General features: G+C 43.5%; 1 protein-coding gene and 1 long non-coding RNA gene across 30 annotated transcripts in view; one reads left to right on the top strand and one right to left on the bottom strand.

Annotated features, from left to right (window-relative positions):
- Nucleotides 1–1,405: 1,405 nt before the first annotated feature.
- DAB1 (DAB adaptor protein 1) overlaps nt 1,406–27,836 on the bottom strand; it is a 1,348,091-nt gene continuing 1,321,660 nt past the window's right edge. For 24 of the 29 annotated variants that reach the window (XM_044944948.2, XM_044944944.2, XM_044944967.2 and 21 more), the window contains 5 exons: nt 21,852–22,400; nt 18,125–18,252; nt 17,715–17,754; nt 17,426–17,570; nt 1,406–4,789 (listed from right to left, as the gene is read on the bottom strand). In XM_044944948.2, the coding sequence (XP_044800883.1) occupies nt 17,434–17,570; nt 17,715–17,754; nt 18,125–18,252; nt 21,852–22,400 (854 nt within the window). In that variant the 3' untranslated portion in view covers nt 1,406–4,789; nt 17,426–17,433. Of the gene's footprint in view, nt 4,790–17,425; nt 17,571–17,643; nt 17,755–18,124; nt 18,253–21,851; nt 22,401–27,836 lie in introns of those variants that run through there. The other 5 variants (XM_044944959.2, XM_044944965.2, XM_044944966.2 and 2 more) reach the window with 3 other exon arrangements.
- Nucleotides 9,775–17,419, top strand: LOC112585810. Its single transcript, XR_003110390.3, has 3 exons — nt 9,775–9,906; nt 11,277–11,477; nt 17,217–17,419. It is a non-coding gene; the product is annotated as an uncharacterized LOC112585810 (long non-coding RNA).

The raw sequence follows: 27,836 nt of genomic DNA, 5'->3' as shown, positions 1-27,836 counted from the left end.
AAGTGCTAATTAAAAAAGAAATTACAAAGTTAGCAACATATTAAAGATACTAAGATGCTTTTTTAAATTTTCAACTGGAGGAACTTAGAAATCTAACTTATTTACCAAAGACCAACTAGAGTTCTGGGAAGAGGCATAGGCAATCAAGCTTTTCAACAAGACTATTTAGAACTATTAAAAAGGGTGAATATCCAGCTTTCTAAAAAAAGTTAAAATCAACTGTGAGGAAAGAAACTTCTTAACTTTACCATCGGCTAGCTGAAGAAGTTATTTGATCTCTCCAAGTCTCAGTTTCTTTATAAGTTGAGGATAATGTCTAACGCTTGGAAGATTAAGTAAGGCAATGGCCGTCTAGCATGGGGTGTCTTTGAGGCACCTAGTAGCTGCTCAACAAATATGAAGCACTATTTATTCAGAAAGCCTTCTATAACATCTTCTAACAACTGAGCCCATTTCTTATTGTGTGAAGGTTGTTCCTTCTATCTGGGCCTTCTATAACATCTTCTAACAACTGAGCCCATTTCTTCTTGTATGAAGGTTGTTCCTTCTATCTGGTCCAAATTTATTTTGCTAGAATCCTTTCTCTCATTTTCTCCAAGTTGGTGGTAACATCTGTTTAATACTTTCTATTTAATGACACCAGACTGAGGGCATATGTTTATACAACCATTAACATAACCAGTCCTAAACAGAGGTGTTTTTTGGCATCCCAAAGATCTAATCATAATCTATAATCTGGCTGATTACTGGATCAACAAACTGATTTAATAACAAGAGAAAATAAAAATGATACACACATATACATACACACATAAATATGCACACACTTTTTTTCTTTCTGTTCTTCAATACATAAAAGTCAAGGTCCAGCTCCAGACTTCTTTTCCTTTCATGTTTTTTGGTGTGGATTGTGTGCGGAATGTGAAGGAAGATAAATGCTTCATTCTTTGGGTCTCTTACAGCAGATGATCTTGAACTATGGGGCAAATTCTTTGACAGTCTAGGTTAAGCTTGGTCTTCTAACCAACAGTTTAGCAGGTTTCATGTTTTATTTTTTATATTTTTTAGAAGAAGATACAAATCCATAGGGTAAGTCCTGGGGTCTTTCCCAACTTCTAAAGTCCCACGCTAAGTGTGGTCTGAACACCGCATCTACACAGGGTGTGCTTTTTCTGACAACAGCCTCCTCATTCCTCACTGTGATTTTCCAAGCAGAGCCAGTACCTGAATTGAACTGAAGACAAACTGAGCTAACTCCTCAATGGAGCTTTCTTTTTCTGGTCCTGTGCCAGGAAAACAGGCCTTCACCTGGTCCAATGGAAGTCTCGAGAGAAGCAGTTTCTTCTTCCAATTCCTCAACCTGAATCTCCAGTAGAAGCTTATGGAATAAAACCAGGCTAAGGTGTTGTTCTCAAACATGTTTATTTGTAACAGTTTTACATGGTGTGTTACAGAAATTAATGGAAAATTTCTAAAAATTTTGCTGTTCTGTTGAATGCATTGTACATAAAGTTAAAAATAATGTGTCCATATATGTTAACAAACTGTCATCTGAGGTAAAGTTAAAGTAGGTCTAGAAATGTACTGCAACAGTCATTTTCTCTTTCTCATCTTTATTAAAAAAATATGTGTCAGAACACAGAAATTGAAATGAACCAAACCCACAGAGTAAACATTTTTTTTTTTTTTTTTAAAGAAGGTGCCCAGAACATTACATAATGGGGATTCAGTAGACACAGGGATGAGTACGAATTATCAAAAAAGTCTCACGGCATGTAAAGAGAGCTATGGGGAATGGGAACAGAATGACAGGTGGTGTTTCCCTGGTTTCAAAATTTAAAGTGACAAATTTCGTGCTAGTGAAGGATGAAGAATTAACAGTTGTACACGTGGATTTTCTATCAGTCTAACTGGAACTGTGCACACTCCCCATTGCCTTTTGGTATCTGCACCTCGGCTCTTACTTGGAAATCTCACTGTTTTCCTGGGATAGGATACGGTGGTTCTGAGTTCCCCAAACAGTGCTTATTAGACAGCAGAATTCAGCCAATGATAACATGGATGGCAGTTTAAAATCTTGACTTTATTTCCCTCACTTTAGTGTATCACAGGGGCCATTTTCTTTAGGTTCAGAGCCAGCTCCATTTTCACCCACACTCAGCGAATGATGACAAATCCACTGGGCTGTCACTTTCCACTACGCGACGAGCTCCAGAGGGTGTACCTCAAACAGCCCCATCGGCCGGAGTTCACTTTGAGTGTGTCAGAAGCAACCCGCAGAATCAGTGGAAGGGTGTGATACTGCAAGACAAACTCAAGACAGCCGCATTGAGGGAGAAGATAGCACCACTGGTCCAGAATCCGAATCACGGACAACAGAGCAATTTAAGTTACTTCCCTGGGGGAACTGCCTGTCTCATCAAATCCCCAGAAAACGCAACTGAACTGGTCTCAGGACAACTCTCATGGTTATCACACCTTTCCCATTTTCCCCTTCACATGGAAGGATCAGCACATCCAACGTACGCACGTTCCTGGAGAAGTCGTGTCAACCACAATGTGACAGCTACAGAGGAAGCTAATGGCCCTTTCCAGCTCTCGAGTTCTTCGGACCTTCCATGTCCATCTATTCTGCAATGGGCATTTGCCAGTTAACTGGAAAACAGTTAGATTCCAGTGACCTGACGGTGTAAAGCATGGGCTTCAAACAGTAACAATTACCTTGACTTCTCAAATTTTCCCTTGGTCACCAAGTATACCTTCTTCCAAATCATTTTAGTTTCTGTTGATACAAAGTATCAAAGTACACAGGCTGATGGCAGTCAATCATATCAAGGTAAATTCTACTTTCAAATTTTAAAACCAAGTAAGGATAATCACCCCCACCCCCAATCCAATTCATCCCATGATGCTTTAAGTTTTCTTCTTAGTGTTAAACCATTCAATTCAACATACTGTAACTGCATAGGAACATCAGGAAAACACAGTTGACCTGTAGAACAATATTCTCTGTAGGGCAAAAATATATAGATTCTTTATGAAAATCATGTGCTAAACATACGAACCAAACACTGCACTTTTTGTCTCATAAATGTAAAAAAAGGAAGCTTAAATTCTTCTGTTTCACGTACAAACAGTCCAGTGATGTCTACAGGGTCAGTGGGAGTGGACATGTGGGAGGGAGTTTCAGAATCTGAAGGACAGGCCTTCAGAGCGTGAACTGTCTGTTTCTTGTTTTACACAGAGGGTCGTACTCTCGCAGAAAGACTTAGATGAGAGGCTGGAGTCACGTGCTCCCTTCCTGATCACTAGCTGCTGATTGGCTGACTGTTCCTGCCAGTTGTCCCTGAACTCCAACTTCCTACCATATGCTCCAGAGTAGTTTCTGGAAAGTGAGACCCACCCATCAAGTTTGTCACATTCTGCACTCAATCTGCTACCTTCTCTACAGTGTAATGGCATTATTAAAAAAGCATTTTCATTAACATTTATATTTACAAAAAAAAAAAAAAACACAAACGGGCAATTTTTTTTTTTTTCATTAGAACTCCTTAAAGCCATTTCCCTTAAATATTTAAAGAGTTTAATGGTAAGGTTTTTTTTTTTTAAGTTATAAAATAAAAATCCCATTTGAATTTTCTGATGTACAAAAAGAGATAGAGATGAACCATTGTGACCACAGAATCAGTTTGTTACTCTGAATATTCATGTCAGCACTGTTCCATTAGCAAGTCGATTTTTTAAAATCCCAAACCACATTACCAGGATTGTACCAGAAGTATTTGGCAAATGACTTTTCTTTGAAATGGCACATGGAGAAGACACTTGTCTGCATAGCATCACAGCAGCAAGATATCGGAAAAATAAAAAATCTCATTTTATTGGACTTAAAGAGTTTAGAGCTTCTGAGGAAATCAGATGTACTTTTCATCTTTCTCATCAATGGGATTCGATGTCCTTTCCTACTCACAGAGTGAAGGTTAAACCACAATCTGTCTTTCTTCACCAGGATGCAGAAGAGCTTAAAGGGGTTGTTTTGGCAACATTCTTAATCAAAAAGAATCATCAGCCACTTATTTGTCTTGTGATGATTTCAAGTGAATTCATTTCATATAGGGTTTTTTCTTTTTTCCCAATTGAATTTCTTAATCAATATCTAAAAAAAAGTCAAAAGCAATACAAAAATTTGTACACTCATTAACTTCAAACATGACAAAGAAAGGAAAGGGGAAAAAATGGCAGACCAGGCCTTGTGGAGCGTTGTAATCATACCATCCTATGGGAAAAGGCATACGAATGAGCCTCTTGTGGTGACAGAGACCTTACATTCGCCTAAATGACGTCAGTGCCAACCCTGATGTACCTCTCTGAGGCCTGTCACTCCAAATCAGATGTCTTTACAGTGGTCAGCAGGTTGAGAAATAAAGAGAATTAGGGTTTCACATACTGGGTCATCTTAAACCCACACTAAGAGAGCCTGGAACATTTGTTGGGTGAGCACTTGCTTGATTTGTGATTTGATGCTGGGTATGGTTTTTTATACTTCGGTGTGTTTGTTTTTGTGCTGCCATAGACCTCTGCCAGTGGTTGCCAAAACCTCTTAGTTCCCTCTTCCAAAGGAGTTGCATTGGGCAATCGTGAATTTCTTCATGGGATGACGTGAGGTGAAAAAATACAAGAGAGCCTGTCGCGATGCTGATTTCCATGCCAGTCTTGAAGCACCCGCCACAAGCCCGCACTGATGCTATTTCTTACATCTGTTGATCTGCGCATAGAGAGGCTCCGGCTCCTATGGACAGAGGGACAAAATGAGACCCGCTCTTTTCCCGATAGGGTTTTCTGAGACAGCTTGGGAAGGAGGGTTTGGAATTAGAACAGAAAGATGACAGTTTATGATGAATGACCTTAGGTTATTTTGGGATTATTCAGTCATGGTGCATATCATTTTGGCATCCTTTTTTATCCTTAAGAAGAACAACTCACCCAGTTGTGCCCTTGGTTTTCAAGCTGAGCCTGTTAGGGAAATCACAGGGTCTAGCAGACAGAGCTGGACCAGCTGTGTGATATGGACAAGACACTTTTACTTTCCGAGCCTTCGTTTCCCCAACCATGAAATGGGAATACTACCATTTACCGTACAGGGTTCTTGTGAGAATTAGAGAGAATATATATAAAGCCTCTAGCATAGTGTTTGGCAGGAATGTTCAAGAAAATAAGCAGTTGAAAAGGATCTTCAGAACATAGTAATAACGATCATACATCAAGCGAACGCTTTTCCAAGACAGTTTTATGAATGTCCACTCGAGATGCTGAAATTCTGTCTCAAACTGCTCTTTGGTTTCCGCAAGCAGCGATGACTGGGCGTGCTTTAGAGCAAGAGAACAGCAATCACGCCATTAGCTCTTAGTTAAAAGCTTCTAGGGCTTGTTTCCATCCACTCCTGCTGCAGTTTCAGGTTTGGTCAGTCACTTGCCTGCAACTCTGGGGCTGTCCTAAGATATACACAAGGTTTTCACCAATATATGACACAGCAAAAATTCAATCCAAATGCAGATGGAAAATGGCGTTTGGCCTCGTTGAAGTCACTTCAGACTTCAGTTCATACTGAAATGGACCAGGGTGCAGTGGCCAAGCAGATCAGGTCAATATATTGGTCTGAAGCATGCACAGTCCCTTCTGGTAAAGCTGACTTGCATGCTGTCACTCTCGGATATTTGTACCGGAATTAAATGGACACAATGACATCTTAATTCCACCATATTCTGTATATTAGCCTGCCTCCTGCTATGTGGGTATAGATCCTTTTCAACTGCTTATTTTCTTGAGCCAACAGATGGAACTGGCATTCTGTAGCTCTACCATGTGTCTGACACCACGCTACATATTTTCAAGTACATTGTCTTCTGAATGTAGTGATTAAGGCAGTGATTTATCTCTTTTGCAAATGAGAAACCAAGCACAGAGAAGTTAAATAATTTGACCATGGTCACATGGCTAGTAAGTCACATGGGACTTGAGACTTAAAAGTAAGTTCCAGTGCTTTTTCTCATTTATTACAATAGCTGCCATTAAATAACAACAACAACAAACCCCACAACAAACAAGCAAAAAGTCTTCCAGCTATGGTGTTGTAGAGTGTTTTGGAATTTATATAAAACACCTTTATGTCTTATTGGGTTGGCCAAAAAATTCATCTGTAACATCTTATGAGAAACTTGAGTGAACTTCTTGGCCATCCCAATATTTTATCTGCCTAACCATCCCAGGAGTGGCTTTTATTCTTTCCATCTTCATTTTGCAGGTAAAAACTGAAAATCAAAGAGGTTGTGTGAACTCAAAGTCATTGTGCTGCCTCTCATAGATTTAATATGTTGTACTGCTTGCTTTTATTGTAAAGTGGGGATGGGCAAGAAGATGGAATGTGAAGCCCAATGAAGAGAGCTTTTGCTTCCCCAGAATCACAAGATTACTTAGTAACCGGGCTGTAAATAGAATCCAGGACTCCTGAGATCAAGTCCAGCATATTTTCTTCTAGAGCTCATCATCTCTGTATTCTTCCAGGAACAAGGAGCTTCCTACTCCTGGAGGCACCCAGTCGTGTAATAGAACAGTGTGTCAATTGGAAACCTGCATGGTTTCCAACCATGGGACTTCATACTGTCCTTGAAAAGGTTAAAAAAAAAGTGTAATACTTCTTCCAAATATCTGATGACATACAGTAGGAAAGCTTATTCTTCCATGCCCGACTTCTGAGTTACCACCTGTGCATTCTGTCTGCCATTTTACACACAGAATTAGCATAGTGGGTGCTCAATGAAGGTCTGTTGAATGAATGTGAATGTCTAGGATACAGTTTCTACTTTTTTCACTGTTCTGATCCCTTTGCCCTAAACACACTCTCCCCTGGCTTTATTCTCTCAGCATCAAATCCTGAGCAAAAGCTATAGCAAGATGATTTATTAAGCACCTAATTTATTCTCTGCCAATGTCTTGAAATGTTTCAGATACTTGTGGTAAGGCTAACCATGGAATTTTCTGTGTGTTTGTGTTCTGGGGGTGGAGTGAGTGGAGCAAAGGCAGAGGGATAAAGTACCACTAGCGGGAAACAACATCGCCTTGTGCTATGCTGGGCCACAAGAATGCAGCTTCCTCTTTCCTGGGTAGACTTTCTCAGCTCACTCGGCTTTTTGGATGCCCTAAGAAGTCAGGCTGCTTGATCTCACCCTACCATTTGCTTTATTCTAATTTTGGAAACTAATTTATTCAACTGAGAATGACACCTAAAAACAGAAGAAGACAGCAGGCTCAGACAGGGTAATTAATGCCACACTGCATTAAGTTTCTGCAGCTGAGATAAATATTCACACATCTCCTGCTTGCCGGAGTTTAGCTTCAAATACCCATCACAACAGCGGTAACGACTGCAGTCAACTCTCAATTATCCCCACTAATGAAGGGGAGCACTGGTGTGGAAAACCCCAAGCAGCAGATAATCCCAAAGTCTGACACTCTGATGCATTATACGTTTTGGAAATAGCTTTACCTTCCTTGTTACAGAATCTTAAGACTGTCAAGAGCTAGAGGGGAACTAAGAAATCATTTGATCCAGAAATTTCTGACCTGACTTCTGGCAAGGTCACCATGGGGTCTTTAGGCTATTTTTTGACATTCCAAAAAGCCTAAATGGAATCACACATTAACACAGCACATTTTTGATATCTGTTGTTATCTTTTGTCAGATCTGACCATATCTCTCTGCCCTGCTTCAAATCCTTCAAAGTCTCCTCATTACCCACAGGGTTAAGGTCAAAGTTCCTTCACTGGGCACATAAGACCTATTAGTCTCAATGACCATTAGAACTAATAAATGCCCCTTTCCAGACCATGAATCAAAAGTCACCCTTCTGGTCACATATATCATGCTTTAAAAACAAAAAAAAATTCTTCATGCTTCTGTCGGAATGATCTTTCTGCAAAGGATTTGGTCATACCAGTTTCCTGATTGAAACAACCCTCCAGGCTCCTTAAGTCCCCAGGGATAATGCAGACACCCTCCCGCCCCCCCAGAATGACCCATGAGGCCCTTCCAATGTGGCTCCCTTTCCCATTGGCTTCATCTACTTCCACTCTCTTTTAGGTCACACTTCCGCTCTGTTCTTCTGGTCCCTTTGAAAGTCAAAGTGTTAGTCTCTCAGTTGTGTCCAACTCTTTGCCACCCCTTGCACTGTAGCCCGCCAGGCTCCTCTGTCCATGGAATTTTCCAGGTAAGAATACTGCAGTCGGTTGCCATTCCCTTCTCCAGGGGATCTTCCCAACCCAGGGACCAAACCTGGGTCTCCTGCATTGTAGGCAGATTCTTTACCCGTCTGAGCCACCAGTGAAGCCCCTCGTCCCCCTGACATGATAAGATTCCCCACCCCTGAGACTCTGCTTAGACAGTTTCTTCCACTTTTGGGACCTCTCCTTGTCCCGCACCTATAGGTTCATACTTTTGGAGCTAGCCCAAATAGAAGGGCTTCTTGGACTGTGCAGGTGATGCAGACCACTCTGCTCCTGGACTCCAGCAGTACCCTGCAGAGACCCACGTCTACACTGCCATCACATTTCCTCCTAGTGCTGTCTACACAGTGAGCTCTGCTGTACCTTGCACGTCAGTGTCCCATATTCTGAGCACAAGCTTGGAACCTGGCAGGCACACCTACTTACAACATAGAGCGTGAGGATGTAAATGAGTAAATGGAAAGTTGCTTCTCTTACTGCTGCTGCTGCTGCTAAGTCGCTTCAGTCGTGTCCGACTCTGTGCGACCCCATAGACGGCAGCCCACCAGGCTCCCCTGTCCCTGGGATTCTCCAGGCAAGAACACTGGAGTGGGTTGTCATTTCCTTCTCCAATGCATGAAAGTGAAAAGTGAAAGTGAAGTCGCTCAGTCGTGTCGACTCTTAGCGACCCCATGGACTGTAGCCCACCAGCCTCCTCCATCCATGGGATTTTCCAGGCGAGGGTACTGGAGTGGGGTGCCGTTGCCTTCTCTTACTAGGAGTGGGCAAATACTTATGAACCTTAATAAGCTCACTTGTGAATCTGGCATATTAATAACCTTTGTTTCTAGAGGACAACAAAGTAGATAGCAACCATGCAGTAAAGATGAAAACAAATCAACTCTCTAGCCTTTGACGTAAGTTGAATACCCTATGTTCTGGGAGATGCAGTGAAAGAGTATATGCACACTGATGTGAAATCGGGCAGATCCAGGCTGGTATTCTTACTACCAACTGCCTGAGGTACACAGGCACTGTGGGAACACACCTGCACTTGAGCAAGTTTGATTTATTGCTCATTGCAATGAGGGGAACCAAGGGCAAGTCTGGAAGAAGTGATTAGAAAGGGCTTCCTATGGGATTAAGCTTAAACATATTAGATGTTTAGGGGGAGGGTCCAGAAAGTAAGGTTTCTCTCTTGGTTAGGTGCTTTCAGGAAGCATGATTATCTTAATAATTCTTACCTGGGAGGCAGGACGCACAGAGTAAGACTAAGGCCAGGAACGAATAATGTTTGGTCATTTTTGGAGCTTGGACGATGTTCAGGGCAGCCATGGCTACTGAGTGGTCTTGAATGGGCCTTGACCCACCACGGTGCCTTGTCTGACGCTCATCTGTGAAACTGTTTACATGCAATAGAACACCAAGTGCCCAGCTGTGAGGGCTGTGCTGGCTCCTGGCTGTCATGTGATGTTCTCTTTCCACTGTCACCTACTTAGTAACCTTACAACTCCATGCAGGTTGCTTAACCCTTCTGGGTATCGGTTTTCTCATCTGTAAAATGAGGCTAGAAGTCCTCACTGAGGATTGAAGGAGAAAACACACATTGAGCACACAGTCTGGCACAGAGAAATTACTCCCAAAACGGTAAGGCTTCTTCTATCTGGGTGAGTGATTCTATCCTTCCTTTATAGAAGATGGTTTTCAGCCTAAAAATCACCGGTAGGTGGCTTTAATAATTCCATCTCCTTCATTGACACTTCTTCATATCGTAACTGGGCTGTTAAGAGACCTAATAATGGCACAGGATCTGTCCCGGGAAATTATGTGGAAAGAATGCAGAGTACATTTAAAGGGCTTGGCTGCAGGGCCCTGTGGATAGTAGAGACTTCCGTGTGTCTGCAGACATCTTTAAGTATGAGGTATGAGCTCATGCCGAACAACCAAGTAGAATCACAGAATGAAGAGTATTAATAGACAATATATTTACAGAAACCAAATTAGAGTCTATAGAGGGCTTTCCTTGATCACAGCCATGGTCTCGTTTGGACATCACAGAGTCTGTACCCTGGGTGTTCCTAGCTCATTTTATGGGGAAGCAGCAGGGCTCCCTAGAGTTTGGTGACTGGCCCAAGGTCACTCAGCCAGCACAGGGCAGAAAGGGGATATAATCACCTTTGTTATATTTTTAGTTTTTTTATTGCAGTAAAATATTTGGAGCAAAGCATTTGCCATTTTGATCATTTTTAAGCATATAATTCACAGACATTCATTATTAAATCTCTTTCTTTACCCCAAATAGACCCATTAAGCAGTGACTTCCTAGTCCCCTTGACCCCTAACTCCTAGTAACTAGTCTCTCATCTACTTTTCCATCTCTATGAATTTACCTATTTCTTATTTTTAAATCAACTTCACTGAGGTGTAATTTGCATGCAATGAAATGTTCCCATTTTAAGTGTACAGTTTCATAAACTGTGACAAATACATACACTTATCTGGGCCTCCCCAGAGCCATCAAGCTGTAGAGCATTTCCTCACCCTACAAACTTCCCCCATGTCCTGCTCAGTCAGCCCCTCGTTCCACTGTGGCCACACTGATCTGCTTTTGACCACTGTAGGTTAGATTTGTTTTCTCGAGCGTTTCATGTAAACACACCCAGGTCTTTCCTAAGCCCACTGTCCTCTCCACTGCCATGTGATCCCTTTTGTAAAATGTCAAAGCAAGAAGGGTTCTCAGTCTGACAGTTCCTTTCCGGCAGGAAGAAATGAAGGCCTCCGGATGTGAGGGGTGTTTTACCAAAAGTCCACAGGAAACAGTGGAGAGCCAGGAGGGCAGCCCAGGGTCTGGACTCCCCTTTCCGTGCATATTCCCCTCCCTACCTCTTCCCAGCCATTTGGCTTGAAGTACAAAGGTACATAGTTTTCAATCCCACATTTTCATGAGCCCCTTTGGAAAGCCACTTCAATTGTGCTTATGACTTCACTTTAAATTTACTGTGTTTGTTTTGGGGAAGCTTGGCCACGTTAAGCAAAGGTTGGTCCAAAACAGATGATGAGTGGGGAGAAGACGCGGCATGCTGAGAAAGGTGGTCTTGGACGTGAGGTCACGCGCCATGCAATCTGGTTACTGAGCAAGCCTGTTTCTGCCCCATCCTGGGCGCCTGGGGAGTGAGAGCCACGCTGAGCCAAGCTGGGGGTCAGACTGCAGCTGGGAGGTGAGCCAAAGCTTGAGGCCCTCAGCATCGCCCTGCTTAGGCAGCAACTTCAGCCTCAGGGTCTTTAAAGCCCCAACACTGGGGCCTACCTCAGCAGGGTCTTACATTTCCTAGCTTGGCAAAATGAAAAGAGGGATGGTAACCATGGAGTAAAACTAAGGCAGAAAGAACTCAAAGTGCCATCTAAATCCATGAAAAATGTTTAGAGCCACAAAGACTCCCGCAATCTTCCTAACTACCTGTATGAACTGAAGCAGGCATTTCACCTGGGTTTTTTCATCTCTATAATGGGGCTTGTAACACCAATATCATGGTCCTGCATGTAACATGTAATAAATGAGCTCATATGACATAAAGAATTTTAACAAGTGGCAGGAGTCTTCCTTTCTTTTTTTATTCAAAGAAAAGGGAAAATGACGAAGTTTTCTGACTACTTTCAGCCTGAAAATCTGGCTTTTAGGATAGGAAAGCCTTCAAAACAAAGGATGGATATAATGGTAATACCTTAGAGACTGAAGTTGCTGCCAAATGCACTTGCTTCCAGGGGCCTCACGGTGCCAAAACCCACTTGGTGAACACAGGGGCACAATTTGAGTTCCCAGGAGGTCCACACTCCTTCTGATCAACTCTGCACTTCCCCAGTAAGACGAATGACGGGCACCAGTAATCTGCTTTGCATGTTGACATCACTTTTTTTTTTTAATTTGTCCTGTAGCAGATGAGGGCACTGAGGTTGCTGATGCCTGTTCTCTGCCAAAAGCAAATGGGCCTGTTCTGAGTAGGCTCCTGGTGGTCAGGAGAGGGTCCTACATCTCACATGGAGAGTCACTGGAACACCTAAAGAAGTCACTGCATTTCAGGGACTTCTGGCCTTTCCTTCATTAGGTGGGAATAAGGACAACCTGGGAGAAGGGTGCTGTTGGAAGACACTTTTTAAGGATTGGGTCTTCCATGCTCTAGCTGGGTGACACTGGACAAGTTAGAAGTCCTAGAATGTAAGAGCTAGAAGGGCCTGAGTAACTGCTTTTCTGAAGAGAAGACCAAAGGCCAGAAATGAAGCCATATGCCTCACATCACAAGCAATTAAGTCAAACAGAGGCTGCTAAAACTCAGGTGTCCTGGTCTTGGTTGAGTGCTCTTAAGTTCTCTAATCAGGGTCTAGAGTCAAATCCTAGCCTCCTTACATGTGATTCTTGTGATTTCAACACGTTATTAACCTCTCTACCTTACTTGCCATATTTGTGAAACAGGAATAATAAAAATACTTAAGAGTGTCTCCCTGAGGATTGAACTAGGTGATGTTTAATGAAAGCGCTATAAACACACTGCTGATTTTTAAAGTTATCTCATTAGTAGTAGTAAGTGCAAGGTTACTTGCATTACCTTCTGCAGGGTGATTCTAGAAACAATGAGCATGATCTAGCTCAGCTCAGCAAAGGACAGCCCACCAGCCCATTTTAGTGACTGCCAGTTCTTCTGTAAATAAAGTCTTACTGGCACTCACCACACCCAGTCCTTATACAGTCTTTTGCTGTTTTCCTGATACAACAGTAGAACAGATTAGCTGTGACAGAGACTCGGATGGCCCGCAAAGCATACATCGTTCACAGAGTGTTTGCTGAACTCAGGTGTAAATGATCAGTGGATTCTAGCTCTGCCCACTACTCTAGGGGCTGAAAATCATGCTGAAATCTCCATCCCTGGGCCTTTGTCCTCCAGAGTCTCATGTTCAGCAGTCTACCAGCATCTGATCTTAGAAGTTCAAAGGAACCTCAAGAACACTTGGTCCCAATGTAAACTTGCCTTTTTCTCTGCTCAAGCCTGCTGCTCTGTGTTCTTAGCACAGTTCCTGGCCCCACCTTGATCCCCAACAGGCAGGCACCCGGGGAGTCTCCTAGCGCAGGCCTCTTCTTCCTCTCTTCCCACTTCCCTTCAGCCTTAACCTCCTCCTGATTCCATCTTTTCCTATACCTGGGCATCAAGCCTATGTCTCTAACCTGGCTACCACTGCCCTCAGCCAGGCTTTCCCATCTCCTGCAAGTCCTCTGGCTTGGACTAGCTTCAGAGCACCACTATGCTCATGGAAGAAGTAGTTATTTTCCATTTCTGTGGTTCTCTGTTTTAAGGCTTTTTGCTATGTGATTCTATTTAAAAGCAAAATAGTAATAATAATGCCAAATATGTGCTATTTTACTTTCAAAGCTTATAAAGCACTCTCATACTCATGATATCTTCTGATCCTAGGAGAGCCTGAGGAGGGAGCTGTTGTCATGATTCATTTTCATCTATGTGTGAGAAGTGGGGTTCCAGGGGTTAGCTAAGGTCCCGCCTAAGATCATGTGCTTAGGAACTATAATTCAGACCCAAGTCCCCCTGACTCTAGGCATCTGTTTCCACTCTCTCCTTTTTTTTTTTTTTTTTCCCCCAAACCTCTCTCCCAAAGCATCTAAAGTTCTGCTTTTCTTTCCCTTGAACACTAAAAAATCCATCAGGTAATATTTTATGTGTCTTGGGTTCCCACTATGAAGATTGGTCTTTAAAAAAAAATGACAGTGACTTATTATTTATGGCAATATCTATTGTTACTAAGGGAGACAGACCAAACAATTCTCCATTGTTACAGATGCTACTTTGACTTGACAGCTGGGGAAGTCTGATAGGCAGTTTATTTACTTAGCTATTTAACCAAATAAATGTTTTCATTTTTCTTTCATCTCCTCAAAAGCTAACATTTCGCCCTTAAAATTGCTCCAGCAACACATCAGTGGAGTATAAATTACCTGCCATTCCCACACCAGCCATTATAATATTACTTGGGTTCTTTTTTTGTGCCCTTGTTGACCCAGTCTTTTACAGACACGTGATTCTCCCAGATGGGAGGGTAGGGGAAAATATGAAATAATTGAAGATATTCTCCCTTATTGCTAAAACAGAAATGCTGTTTGAGATTGGCCCCAAAGCATCCACCTGCAATGATTGAGGCTGTCTGTTTCCTCTTACAAGGGTGTGATATGGTTTTAACTTATCAACAGATGTCACCCCTACCTACTCAGAATTGTGCGGGCATTGCTAATAAAAAGCAGCTGGTGATAATGGTTGCAACAGTGATAAGGCTGAGACTCCTGCTTCCCAACTGCATGGAGGCAGAGGGGAAAATAGAGCTGTGGACGTAACTTGCCCTGCATGGTGTATCCTTTCTCCAAATGCCTGGAAAGGCGCTAAGAAATTGCAGCCAGTAAATTTCCGGTTGGGTGGATGGCTGAATGGAATGGAGACAGAAAGATCAAATGTGGCTTGTGCTATATTGAAGGACAGGCCCAGAAGCCCCATTTGGACTTCCGTCATGGGTGTCTTGGGAGCTTCCCTTGTAGCTCAGTTGGTAAAGAATCTGCCTGCAATGCAGGAGACCTGGGTTTGATTCCTGGGTTGGGAAGATCCCCTGGAGAAGGACATGGCAACCCATTCCAGCATTCTTGCCTGGAGAACCCCATGGACAGAGGAACCTAGCAGGCTACAGTCCATGGGGTCGCAAGAGTCGGACACGACTTAGCGACTGAACCACCACCACCACCACCACATGGGTGTCTTAGCAAGGCTAAGGCTACGTGGGATGTGTCAGCAAGGCTGGCATTGGCCTCTTGGCATGTGACCCTTGATAGGCCATTGTGAAATTGCCAGACTAAGCTTTCAAAGGGAGGAAACTGCTTCATTGAAGATTACAGCCCAGCCCTCCTTTGGAGCTGAGAACTACTTATTATGATTTACATGTGAATTTAAGATAAGGCTGCTCTGTTTGGAGAAGTGAGAGTTGGCCCCTGAGGCCCTAAAAGGGGCCCGTCTGATTAAGGGGCATGGTGAGCCACAGAACTAAGAAATAGGGTTTTTCTTTTTCTCCCAAAGCTCTTTTAAGCCATATTGAAAATTAATTACCTGCAAATAGAAAGTACAAAGCAAAACCTCCCAGGCAATGGCCTGGGTCCTTAGGTGGAATTTATTCAACACAAGGGCTAAATGTATAAAATCCAAGGGACTAGTGAACCATGTTTATTGAGCACGTGTGATGACAATTTGGGGTGGTGGTGATGGTGTTGGTGTTGCTGATGGCAACTAACAGCTCAGCTACTTTCCATGTGTCAGACGTGGTGTTAAGAATTCCAGACGTATCACTTAGTCCAAACAATAACCTCATGAGGAAGACTATTTTTATCCTTGTCTTTCTAAATAAGATAGAGAATTATTATGACATCTCATGAGGGTCACATAGCTCACCAGCGCTAGTGCCAGGTTCTGAATTCACTCTTGTTCCAGAACCCAGATTTTTAAGCTGAGTACTGAGTGTCTGTCTCTACGTGCCATCTCAGTTGGGGTAATGGATACACCAGGCCCTGCCAGCAGATAAGCACACCAAGACGCAACAGCAAATATGGTTCTTGCCCAAGATTTCCTGCTATTAGGTAGCTGAGCTAGAATTTGAACTCAGGTTCCAAATTCTGAGCTCTTCCCACAAGACTGTGCCACACCCATTCACAACTCGGCCCTGGCCTGGGGTTCTAGACAGAGCATCAGACACAACACAGCAGGCTGAAGCCCCACAAAACAGCTTGCACAACTATCTCAAGCAGAACAGACTCGTAAAGAGGAGGGTGTGAGGCATCGATCTGCAAATGCTGTCCGTCATCTCTGTAGTCTAGAAGTTCAGTTTTAGGATTAGACGTTGGCTGTTATGCTGACGAATGGCTCTTGTCACCCCTACTTCATCACATTTTTCAAGGCAAGGGTAAGCATGTGAAACAGAACTATGAAAGGGGTGGGAAAACCTGCTGGGGCATCTTCCCAAGGTGTCCACCCATCTTCTCCACCTTCTGCCTTTCCTGGAACATCAACTCTGTCTATTATCACAAGCCCCCCAAAAAGCTTTGTAAGGCTACATTTTTAGCTGGGTGTTTGCATGGCACGATGGTATTCTTGTGTGCTATATACTGCACTGAGGTGAATGAAACGTGGCAGAATGCATGGTATGTGAGATTCTCTAATCGTAAAATCTATGAACAAAATGCACTTTGAAAATACTCTATGAGCTTTCAATAACCATCAAAATAACTTACACACAAATGGCAACTGATTCCAAGGTAGCCTCAGAATCCATTTATGAACAGTGAAAACTATTTACCATTTAAATGGTTCTGACCATGCTACTCAGGCCTAAAAACGGAGCTCTGCCGGTTAGGGCCTTGCGGTCCTAGGCATTTATGGAAAACTAGAAAAGCATCTGAAAATTGAAGACATTTGTCAAGGAGTGACCTTAGAAATCACGTCTGGGTAACAAGGGGGTACTTCTGTCTCCTGGGAAAGTTGGCTTCATCAGCCCCTCTTTCTTTCCATCAAATCAGATGTATTGAAATTCAAGTGCCTAAACCCACTTCTAGTAAATGTAAGTACACCTCTCTCGAAGTTGCTGCTGATGGAGTCTGAAGTGGTTTGGTGGCAAACCACCGGCTGTCACACAGGTGCAAACAGCAGAGCCTCAGAAGCGAATGCCACACGTCTCTGAATTCCACTTTCACAGCTCTGACTTCCACTTTCACGTCAGAAAGGGTGCAGGGCCCCTTTTGGCCAGACAAAACAGGCTGCCATGATCTCACATCTCTATCAATTTTATTTCAAGCACTGCTTGTTTTGTTTCTTAGTCTGCCTTCTCGAAGTGTGTTTGGTTGGTGATTTTTTTTTCTCTTTTTTTAGATCTGTGGAGTGTAGACAAATTCTGTGACACACCGCTGAAGGGGTCTAAGCATCTGGACCACATCTCACTGAGAAAGAATGTGTCCATCTCAGAATGTTGATGCTTTCAGACACTGACTCCACATTAAGCAGCTCTGCCCATGCCTCACCACCCCCCCCATTCAGAACATATCAGTAATAAAATAGTATGACCATTCCCCACTCCTCACCTTTACCTCTACTCCCAATACATGTCAAAGGTCATGCATCCATGAGGATAAACAAGGTGGAAAACAGACACCAGGCAAGGCGAGATGATGCAAACGTCAGGGATACGCTCAGGCCAGGAAGATGGTGCGAACATCAGGGATGCGACTTCAGAGGCAATGAACAAGCAAAAGGGAGAGCGATGGCTTAAGGGTGGGAGATCAAAAGGACAGATACCTACCCAGACCTGTGCTATCTAGCTACCGGCCTGTGGACTTATATTATCACCACTGGGCTCCCCACTGGGCTCACCAAAGGGATCACTGTTGGATGAGGCCTGTGACCCATCAGGCTAGAACACAAGAAGATAACACTTTTTTTTTTTCTTTTCAGTAATTTAAAATATAAGACAGCTGGGTACATTTTCATGCACACATATCATCCATTATTTTAAAGAAGGCAGCACTCCATTGAGAGGATGCCACTTCTGCAAATGTGAGAACTTGCAACAATGTAATGAAAGGATAACAGTTTTCAGCTGCTCATTTGAACATAAAAGAAAACCCCTTTAGTTACCCCTTTAGAACCTATGAGTCTGAGTCAGCATTCTTTTCTACAAAGGCTTCCTCATGCATTGTTCATTTTAGATAACAGAAGTTTCAAATGGAAAAACAAACAAACAAACAAAAAAAAAAACAACTCAGAACACACTGGTCACTTACAGCTTCTTGCTCTTCACTTTTGCTGGGACTCTCAAAACCCTCTTCAAAGATGTCATCGGCGGTCGGATCACTGGCGTGGGATGCAGATGATTTGGATGGAGAGCTCTGTCTAGGGGCTGGGGTTGGAGCTACATGGAGACCATGCAAAAAGAGAAAACATCCTAAGCGTCCAGAGGCAACTGTTTCTACCCCCGGAAACCCCAGGGATCTGGTTATGTTTGAGTCAAATCCCAGGACACCTCTTCCCATCACAAGTCAAATCAGTTGAACAGTTTAATCTCTCTTCTCTATCAATTTATCCTGTCCTCTCACATACTTCACAGTCAGGAGGAGCTGGTCCACAGGGATGGGTGAGGCAATGGTCCTCAAGGGATGTTCCCTGGACTGGTAGCATCAGTCACATTTGGGGACTTGTTGGTAATACACATTCTTGGACCCTACCCTCAATACACCTGCTGAATCAGAAACTCCATGTTTCCACAGACTCACGTTGAGACCCACTGGGCTATAGTTTTCTTTCTTTCTCTTTCTTAATTTCATACAATTATTTCAGTAAGAATAAACAGAGATGAGGACAGTGTGACATTTATTGGATGCCTTCCATGTATCAGAGGCCATCAAATTTCACAGGTAATATCTGTGATCCTCATAAAGCCATTTTGAGGTAGGGGTTCTCCAATTTTACAGATAAGGACAGTGAAGGCTGCTAAATTGCTCAAGGTCTCAGACTTGGCAAGAGGTGGAAACAGGCTTTGTATCCTGGCATGTAGTAGGTGTCTGATAAACCTTTGTGAATGAAGAGTGTCTCAGTGATCTGGGGAAATGGACATGGCTGAAGGCAACTTCACAGCTGATGCTTTTTTCCTCGCTCCATAAGGATCTGCATTTTCCATCCTGACCTTACCACAATTTGCTTGTCTTCTTTATTCCAGAGGTTTATAATAAATATGCCACTGGAAACCACTTTCCTTTCCATAATTTCTAACTTGGCATGGAAAATCCTCCTCACTGGCTCAGCCCCAAGGTAGGGGGAGGAGGAGAAGACTTGATTTACTAGTTGAACTTCAAAAGCCATTGATAAGGTCTCCCTGCCATTACTTCCCAGAATTTACAAAATTTGGCTGCTCATCAGACAGTGAGTGATTATAAAACTTAGTGAGTTGCTTCTGTAACTCGAACATCTTTAGAATGACGTTCTTTACTGCGTGTCCATGAGCTAGACACGGTGCTGGGCGCTTTGCATTCATCACGCCCTCTAATATAAACACTGCGGGTGCTGTTGTGCCTGCTGTCTTCTTCTGATGAAGAAACTGCCACTCAAAGCGATGAAGTGCCTTTCTCAGAGTTAACACAACTGTGAGGAAGCAGGAGCTCGGGGAGTTAGCACAAACCTGATACTGCTCAGTCCCACTGCGCTTTTCTGTTTCTATCTGAGGATCACTTTTGGTTCTGCTCCACCCAAAACATTTGAAAGGTGATGCTGACGGACAGAGGATATAAAGATAGGCTGCACTCATTTTCTTTAAAACATAGGATTTTGTTTTAATTAAAAGGAAGTAGGTTTAAAGAGATAATTTATGTGAAAACACCTTGATATGCAGCACACACTTAATATTTGTTAGTGAAATTGGATTCCAAAGTGAGTTTGATGTGGTTTTTTACTAAAGGCTGAGAATCTGACCAAGCCACCAATACTGAGAGGTATACTGCTCATACTTACTGGATGTAATCAGTGGGATGCAAAACTGTTTGTTTATGCAAGTGTTTAACCTTTAGAAGGTTTTATAGAATACCTCTATACTCTAAAACAGTAGTTCTCAATCTGGGACAGTTTTAGTCCCAAAGGGACATTTGGCATTATCAAGAGTCATTTTTTGTCATCAAGGCTAGGGGAAGAGGGTGTGACTACTGGGCATCCAATAGGTAGATGCCAAGGATGCTGCTGAACATCTGCAATCTACAGGACAACCACCCACAATGAAGAATTATCTGGCCCCAAGTCTCAATAGTGCCAAGGATACAAAGCCCTGCTCTGAAACACTGGAGTTACTAAGTGGCTTTTGTTTTGTTCCTTTTCCTTCATTTTCTATAATCTTCCAAAATACCTCCCATGTGCCAGATACCACAGGAGCATCAAAAAAAGTGTAGCGACACGAGGATGACTAAGACATATTCCCTGTCCTCAGAGAATTTACACTTCCCTCTTTTATATGTAGCTAGCACACCAGCCCCTTGAAAGAGAGACATTTGCTTTCAAAATATGCTTGCTTATTTATGCACGGTGGTCATTTCTTTAGCATTTCATTTTTTTAAATTCATGATTCTTCACTGAAACCCTGTGAGTTGGAGTAAATAGAGATGCCCCCACCATGTAGATCATATGGCCTGAGAAGAAGTAGGCTCTTTATACCCATAGAAGAGGTTCATTTTCAGAGCAGCATCCCGGAACTGGCTGAAGTGACATTATCTAATTGTGTTAACATCTTAGATTCTTTAACAATTCACGGTATTGGCTAAGCAGTGATCCGTATCATCTGACAGTAATGAAAACGCCAACCTCGCTGTGCCATGAGCCTTTTCCTTCCCCTTATCAACTGGTAGGGCACAAGCTGGATCACCAACCTTCCTGGGTTAGTGTCAAGCTGGCATCAGTGTACCCCAGTGTATCTGGATTCTGTTTGGCTGCACGGTATTGGTTTGCCAGAGGCTGGCAGTAGAAAGGTGAGTTGGGGGAGAATCATGGAATGCCACAAACAGGACAAGGCACACAGCTATCGAAGCCAGCTCACTTATCCTACCCAAGACACAAGGGAGGTTACCAGAAGCACACACTTGCCCGAAGATACAGCTTGGGGTAGAGAAGGCAGGATTAGAACCTCAGTCCAGGACTCTGCGTAAATCTACTGAGTGTGCCATAACAATGATGATAAAAATACCTCCTCCTCTGTGAGGGTTGTGATGTTTTAGTACCTGTACCACTGAATGCCTTTTATGATCCTTAGCCTTAGATAGTTGAGGAAACTGAGGCACAAAGAAATAAAACGACTTGCTCATTGGCATAAAACTAAGAAGTAATCAAGCTGCTCTCTGGATTCCTAGTCCAGAGTGTTCTGCTACAACCACTAATTTTTTTTTGCCCTTTGACTACGTGAAGCTTTGAGCCACATTCTAGCTGCTACTCTACCTGTTGTGGGAGGCTTTACGACTGCTCTGTCTCTGGCCTGCATTTTCTTCTGATCTTAATTTTCTAATTTTTTTATCCTTGTTCCTAAAAAAATTTAAATGCACATACTCCATTCAGTTTTAGTTCAATAAGCCATACCCAAAACTATGTATCAGAGCTGTGATATACATACATGAACACACGAAGGAGAAGGAGCAAATGAATAAAAACAGAAGAAGCGGGTGACATGCTAGAAAAATAACAGGCTTGTATTCAATTCTACCCTTCTGTCTCTTTTCTTTGTCTTTGACTCTCACTTTCATTATCTGTCAAACAGGTCTAACAAAACTTGCCATAAGCATTGTTCGAGTATGGAAATAACGCATAAAAAGCATGGAGAAGGTACATATAATTGGCATCTAATAATGGGAGGCTATTGTTAGTAGTAGTAGTAGTGATATAAACAAAGAGGCCTGTTGAATGCAACTGAGGTGGTTTCTCTGACAGCAGAAACAAGGCGTCAGTTGTTCTCAGGGGTTTATGTCTCCAGAGAAGGACACTCACGTGAGTTGGTCGATGGCGTGGTAGAAGTCACAGGTGTCAAGTTCAACTGGGAGATGTCAAAGTCATCACAGTCATCCGTATCCTGTGCCACCCCGACTTTGTTGAAGTAACTGGAGAAGGCCTCTGAGGTGCAGGTGAGGGAGGGCTGGTCGGGTTTGCGGGAGGGCACAGGCGGAGGCTGGGCCATCTGGAAATCCTTAAACATTTCTTTTCCCATTTTCTGCCTGGGCTTGTCGGTCTGTGGACTTGACCTGGCGGAGTCACCCGTGGCTGGGACGGTTGCAAGGGGGGTGAGGGGACCTTGGAACATGGCAGCTGGCAAAGGCATAACAGTTTGTGTGGGCATGAAGGCGGCTGGCGGAAACTGCCCGGCCACGGCGGGCCAGGGCTGCTGAGCGGCAGGGAAGAGACCCGGCTGGCCCCATGCGATGGGCTGAGCCCCCGGCATCACCTGAGCGACTGGCGGCTGAGCACCCATGGCGATCTGCTGTTGGACAAGGGGCTGCTGGCCCCAGAAGGATGGGAGGACGGCGCCCATAGCAACATAACCTGCAGGCGTGAAAAAGAAGAGTCAGGAGCCCTGGGCAAGAAGCATTCAGGGAGTCAAGGGATTGGCAGAAAGGTATCAAGTGACCACTCAGTGTCAGGCTGTGTGCTAGGATGCAAAGGGGAGTATAACAGAAGTCCCTGCTCTCCCGGGGTCTGCCTTCTACAGTTGTGGTCAGGAAAACTGCTCTAAGGAGATGACTTGTAAGTAGAAACTAGAATGCAGTGAGGGAGCAAGACAGGCAGGCATTTGGGGGTAATAATAATAATGGTATAGTTCTTAGAGTAGTTATAGTCTTATCATTCTTAAAGGTTTCTGACATCATACAGCTCAGGAACAAGTGTGCTCAGTGGGAAGGGCAGAGTGCTGGAAACAGGCACATATGGGTTTGAGTCTTGCTTCCCCTTCTTGCTAGTATGAGGGCATCCCCATTGCTTCTGCTAAGAGTCAAGCTCTTTGTTGTAAAATCGGGCTACAACATCTTCCTTCTCCACATCAAAACCGTGTGCAACATGATTGAGACCAAGGTTAAAACTCAGACTGCCACTTCTTATCTGTGGAATCTGGGGAGAGCTTAAGAAGGTCTCTAAGCCTCTCCTTATCTGTAAAATGGGCAGAAAATACCTTTTGCCTCTTTGGGTTAAGGACTGAGATTATACATTTAAGATATAGAGAACTGTGGCTGACATAGAATGAATATTGAGTAAATGTTAACCATTAGTATGATTTGAATCACAGCCTATAAAATTACTTAACACCTTCCTTCATATGTAAAAAACAGGCAATAAAAGGTAGCTCTAGGTATTATTATATATTGTTATGCCAATCTTAGAGATTAAAAAATGTAGCTTAGTAATCTATTTAGGAATACCACATTCAGTGGCACAGATGGGTCACTGCAAAAGTCCAGGGCGGTACTCACTGACGTTACCATAATTTTTTGCTACAGTGAGATATAATCATTTTAAAAGGAGTACAAGTGACACTCTATACCATAATAACAGAATCAACACAATTTCCGCGTATTAAGTGCTTACAACATGTTAGGTATAGCATTAGGTGCTTCACATCTTCACAAAATCCCTGCAGGTATCATTATCTCCATTTTAGGGAGAAGGTGATTGGTGCTCAGAGAGGAAAAGTAATTCGCACAGGGTCACACAGTGGACATTCAGCTGAAATCAGGGTCTGAACTGAGGCTATCTGACCCCAGAACCAGCATTCTCTCCACTGCCCCCTACTACCTCACCCAGATGGCCAAGACTGACTTCTGATCTTAGCAGAGTCCATAAAGTTAGTCCAACCATCAGATATTTTAGCTTACTGTGGGCCTGGAGGAGACTCCCATGTCCTTCCAGGGGTTCCCGCCCTTCTCAGGGTGCAATCAAGCCCAGGAGACAGACGGCCAGTGTAGGCAGAGTAGAGGATGAAGACTGATCTCTCAGAATAAGCATTGTTATGGCTGCCAGAAGGAATTTGCAGGTACAGAACGGTGGGACCAGGAAAAAAGGAGGGTGGATGTGTGGTATCCTAGCAGCTTCCAAAATGACCTGGGTTGCGTCAATGACTCTGGTGAACCCAGAGAAATGACACGTGGGCTGCCTCACCCGTGCGCTAGCCTCAGATCCACCTGCCCTTCAACTGATTCATAAGAGATGGAGCCAACTTTCAAAGCCAGTCCATTTCCTTACAAGGTGAGAGGAGGATCCAGAAGGGGTGGACACAGAAACACAGGCTTCCTGCTAATTAATGTGTTCAATACTTTTATGGAATGAGGCAGGAGTGGCAACAAACAAACCAGACAATATCCTTATCAGATCACCTTGGTCCTAGTGCAAGGAAATGAGAACACATACAGCCACTCTACTTTTCCTCTCTGAGCACCAATCACCTTATCCCTAAAATGGAGATAATGATATCCACCCTGCAGGGATTTTGTGAAGCACCTAATACTATACCTAACATGTTGTGAGCACTTAATAAGTGGAAATTATATTGTTTCTGTTATTATGGTATAAAGTATCACTTGTGCTCTTTTAAAATCATTCTCTCTCTCTGTAGCAAAAAGTGAAGAGGCTTGGTGCTGACAGCTTGCTTATGTTGCCTGTCATAGAATAATACAATGACTTCAATGTAACAACAAAGAATTCTGCAACTTCGTTTTTCTAATTTTCCCATTGACTTTGACGGGTAGGACGCTTACTCCTTGGAAGGAAAGTTATGACCAACCTAGATAGCATATTCAAAAGCAGAGACATTACTTTGCCAACATAGGACCGTCTAGTCAAGGCTACGGTTTTTCCTGTGGTCATGTATAGATGTGAGAGTTGGACTGTGAAGAAGGCTGAGCGCCGAAAGATTGATGCTTTTGAACTGTGGTGTTGGAGAAGACTCTTGAGAGTCCCTTGGACTGCAAGGAGATCCAACCAGTCCATTCTGAAGGAGATCAGCCCTGGGATTTCTTTGGAAGGAATGATACTAAAGCTGAAACTCCAGTACTTTGGCCACCTCATGTGAAGAGTTGACTCATTGGAAAAGACTCTGATGCTGGGAGGGATTGGGGGCAGGAGGAGAAGGGGACGACAGAGGATGAGATGGCTGGATGGCATCACTGACTCGATGGACGTGAGTCTCGGTGAACTCCAGGAGTTGGTGATGGACAGGGAGGCCTGGCGTGCTGCGATTCACGGGGTCGCAGTCAGACACGACTGAGCGACTGATCTGATCTGATCTGAATGGTTCTTGGTGGGAGCTCTGCTGCCTCCTAGGGGATGATTAGAAAATCCTGGGGTGTGTTTTGATTGTCAGGAAAACTTGGTGGGGTGGGGGGCAGTGAGTGTACTTTGAATCACGTGGAAATTTAAAGTTTCTTGGCACAGTTTTAATTCACTTAATTTTTCAGAAATGCATACATTGGGGAAGATTATACTTTGTTTCTTTGGAACATAGTCAAGAGTTGATCAACAACTTGGAAAATTGTGGTTCCTGTTCATGGCATTGGAGACAGCGTTAACACTCCCATTCTGGTTGGTCTGTTCTGTTGCTGCCTTTAGGTACACACATCTGATCGCTTAGCATGTGCTCTAGCGTGGTGGTGGTGGTGGTGTAGTCGCCAAGTCATGTCCGACTCTTGCGACCCCATGGACTGTAGCCTGCCAGCACCCTCTGTCCGTGGGGATTCTCTAGGCAAGAATACTGGAGTGGGTTGCCATTTCTTTCTCCAGGGGATCTTCCCAACCCAGGAATCAAACCCAGGTCTCCTTGCATTGCAGGCAGATTCTTTAACAACTGAGCTATGAGGGAAGCCAGTGTGGTGGCACCTGGGTATTTCGTAATGGAAAAACATATCTTTTTATTATAAATTTGCTTTTATTTCTTCTTTCTATTACAGCTAAGACACTATATTGATTTTTGAACAACTGTATAGATATTTTATATTCTTGATGAATTTCATTTCACGATAGTAAAGGAGATATCATAGATCCTTAACATAAAGAGGGGCACTGAGTCTGACAGGGTGAAGACTTGCCCATGGATTTTCCTACCATGCCAACCCTGATGCCCATTTTGGTAAATAGATGGAAGGTTTCAGTCTCCAGTCAGACTTTTATGCTTGGCTTCCATCCCACCCTCCTCACCGCCACCATATTCTAAAATGCAAATACGGTTGTCCCTTGAATAATGCTCAGGTTAAGGGCAGTGAGTCCTGAGCAATGGAAAATCCACGTGTAACTTGACCGACCATGTACCTGGTTCTGCACCCATGGAACCAACCAACCTTGGATCATACATAGTACTCCTGTAGTATTTATTGAAAAACATCCACATATAAGTAGACCTGTGCAATTCAGGCCTTTATTATTCAAGGGTCAGCAGTACAGTGCTTCATCACCTAGAAAATGATGCCCAGAGAACTTAGCTTATCTTGGGGCTATGGGTCAGCCCCTTTTCACCTCTTCACCCCTATTTCCCATTTGCTCTCTCATTGGCACCCTTCCCTGCAGCAGTTGCAACCTGCTCCCTCTTCTCTGCTGGTCTACCTGCATGGAAACCCATCCCTATTTCTTCACATGACTGTCCCTCCTCCGCTCTTGGAGACTCAGTTCAGCATCACCTCTGCCCTCTACACTCAGCTGGCTGTCCTCTGGTCATGCACAGTTCCTGATGTTCATCGCTATCGTGGTGCACATCACAGTGAAAAGTTAGTGTTGTAACTGCACAGTGATTTTGTCTTCCCTCATTAGACTAGAGAGCCCCTGTGAGTAGGAACCCTTTATCTCTTTCTGCCTCCCCTATCTGTGTCTAGCACAGTCGTGGGCACACGTCCATAAATGCTCCATAAATGCTTAAGGCTGGAGAAAGGCTCTAGACAGAGGTGAGTGAGTCACGGTGGAATAAACTCACTGCATTTTTCTAAGTGTCCAAGTCAACTCCAGCAACCATACGTGCTATGATCTCTGATCAGTCAGTCTACTGCTGGTGGCAGGCTTTTTCCCCCCTGTCCTTTTTTCCCTTTTTTTCCACAAGGAACCAACAGATGGGCTGTACACACTTTTCTGGAGAGAGCTGTTAGCATGTCTCCCTGGCTTCATGCCATCTGCTTCAGACCAAAGTACAATATTCAAAAGAAAAAAAAAGACAGCAAGGGTCATTAGGTATCATGTTTGGGAACTTGCAGGTCTCACTTGCTTTTCCTGAGGGGGGTCCCGGAAGTTTCCCCAGACCTGTGAGCTAAGGCTCTCTGGCCACGTGGCATCATGTGTCCCTGACGGGACATCTCAGTGGCAGGGCTGCATTAGCATTAGACATGGAAAGCTGCTGCGTGGCGGCCACTGCAGCCACTTAACAGCCTAGTAACTGTTGACTCGCTAACATTCAACAGCAGAGGAAGGAGGTGCCAGTGAGCATCTGTTTATGCCACGAAGTTCAGATCAATCATAAATCCCTCTTTGCAGTGAAAGGAAGCACCTGCATTACTGCCTTGCAGTTAGATTTTTTAAAGTGTTGAAAACTGCAATTTATAACGAGATGCTGCACCTGGGAATACCCTCATTATTTAGGGGGAAAAAAAAGGCAGACTAAAAGGTAAGAAAACACTGAAAACTGAAGGATTTCTCCAACATATATACAGAACTTGTGTGGTACCTCTCATCTACATTATGTCACTTGATGCATCTGTTCAAAAGTAGTCCTCCTGGGTGGTGAACACTGTCTCTGGAGATTCAGTGAAGAATAAGACAGTATTAAAAATAAATAAAATAAAATAAAATAAATCCTTACCCTAGTGGAGCTCACTTTTTTTGTGAAGCTGATCCTTCAACAAATCTCTGGGGTGGCTGTTATCAATAGCTCTTTAATTGGGACTTCCCTGGTGGTCCAATGGCTAAGACTCTATGCTCTCAATGCAGAGAACCTGGGTTTAATCCCTAATCAGGGAA

The sequence above is a fragment of the Bubalus bubalis genome, chromosome 6 (assembly GCF_019923935.1).
Source record: "Bubalus bubalis isolate 160015118507 breed Murrah chromosome 6, NDDB_SH_1, whole genome shotgun sequence".
Taxonomy (NCBI): Eukaryota; Metazoa; Chordata; class Mammalia; order Artiodactyla; family Bovidae; genus Bubalus; species Bubalus bubalis.
The sequence above is the reverse complement of the archived record's forward strand: the minus strand, read 5'-3'. Positions and strand labels throughout refer to the sequence as shown.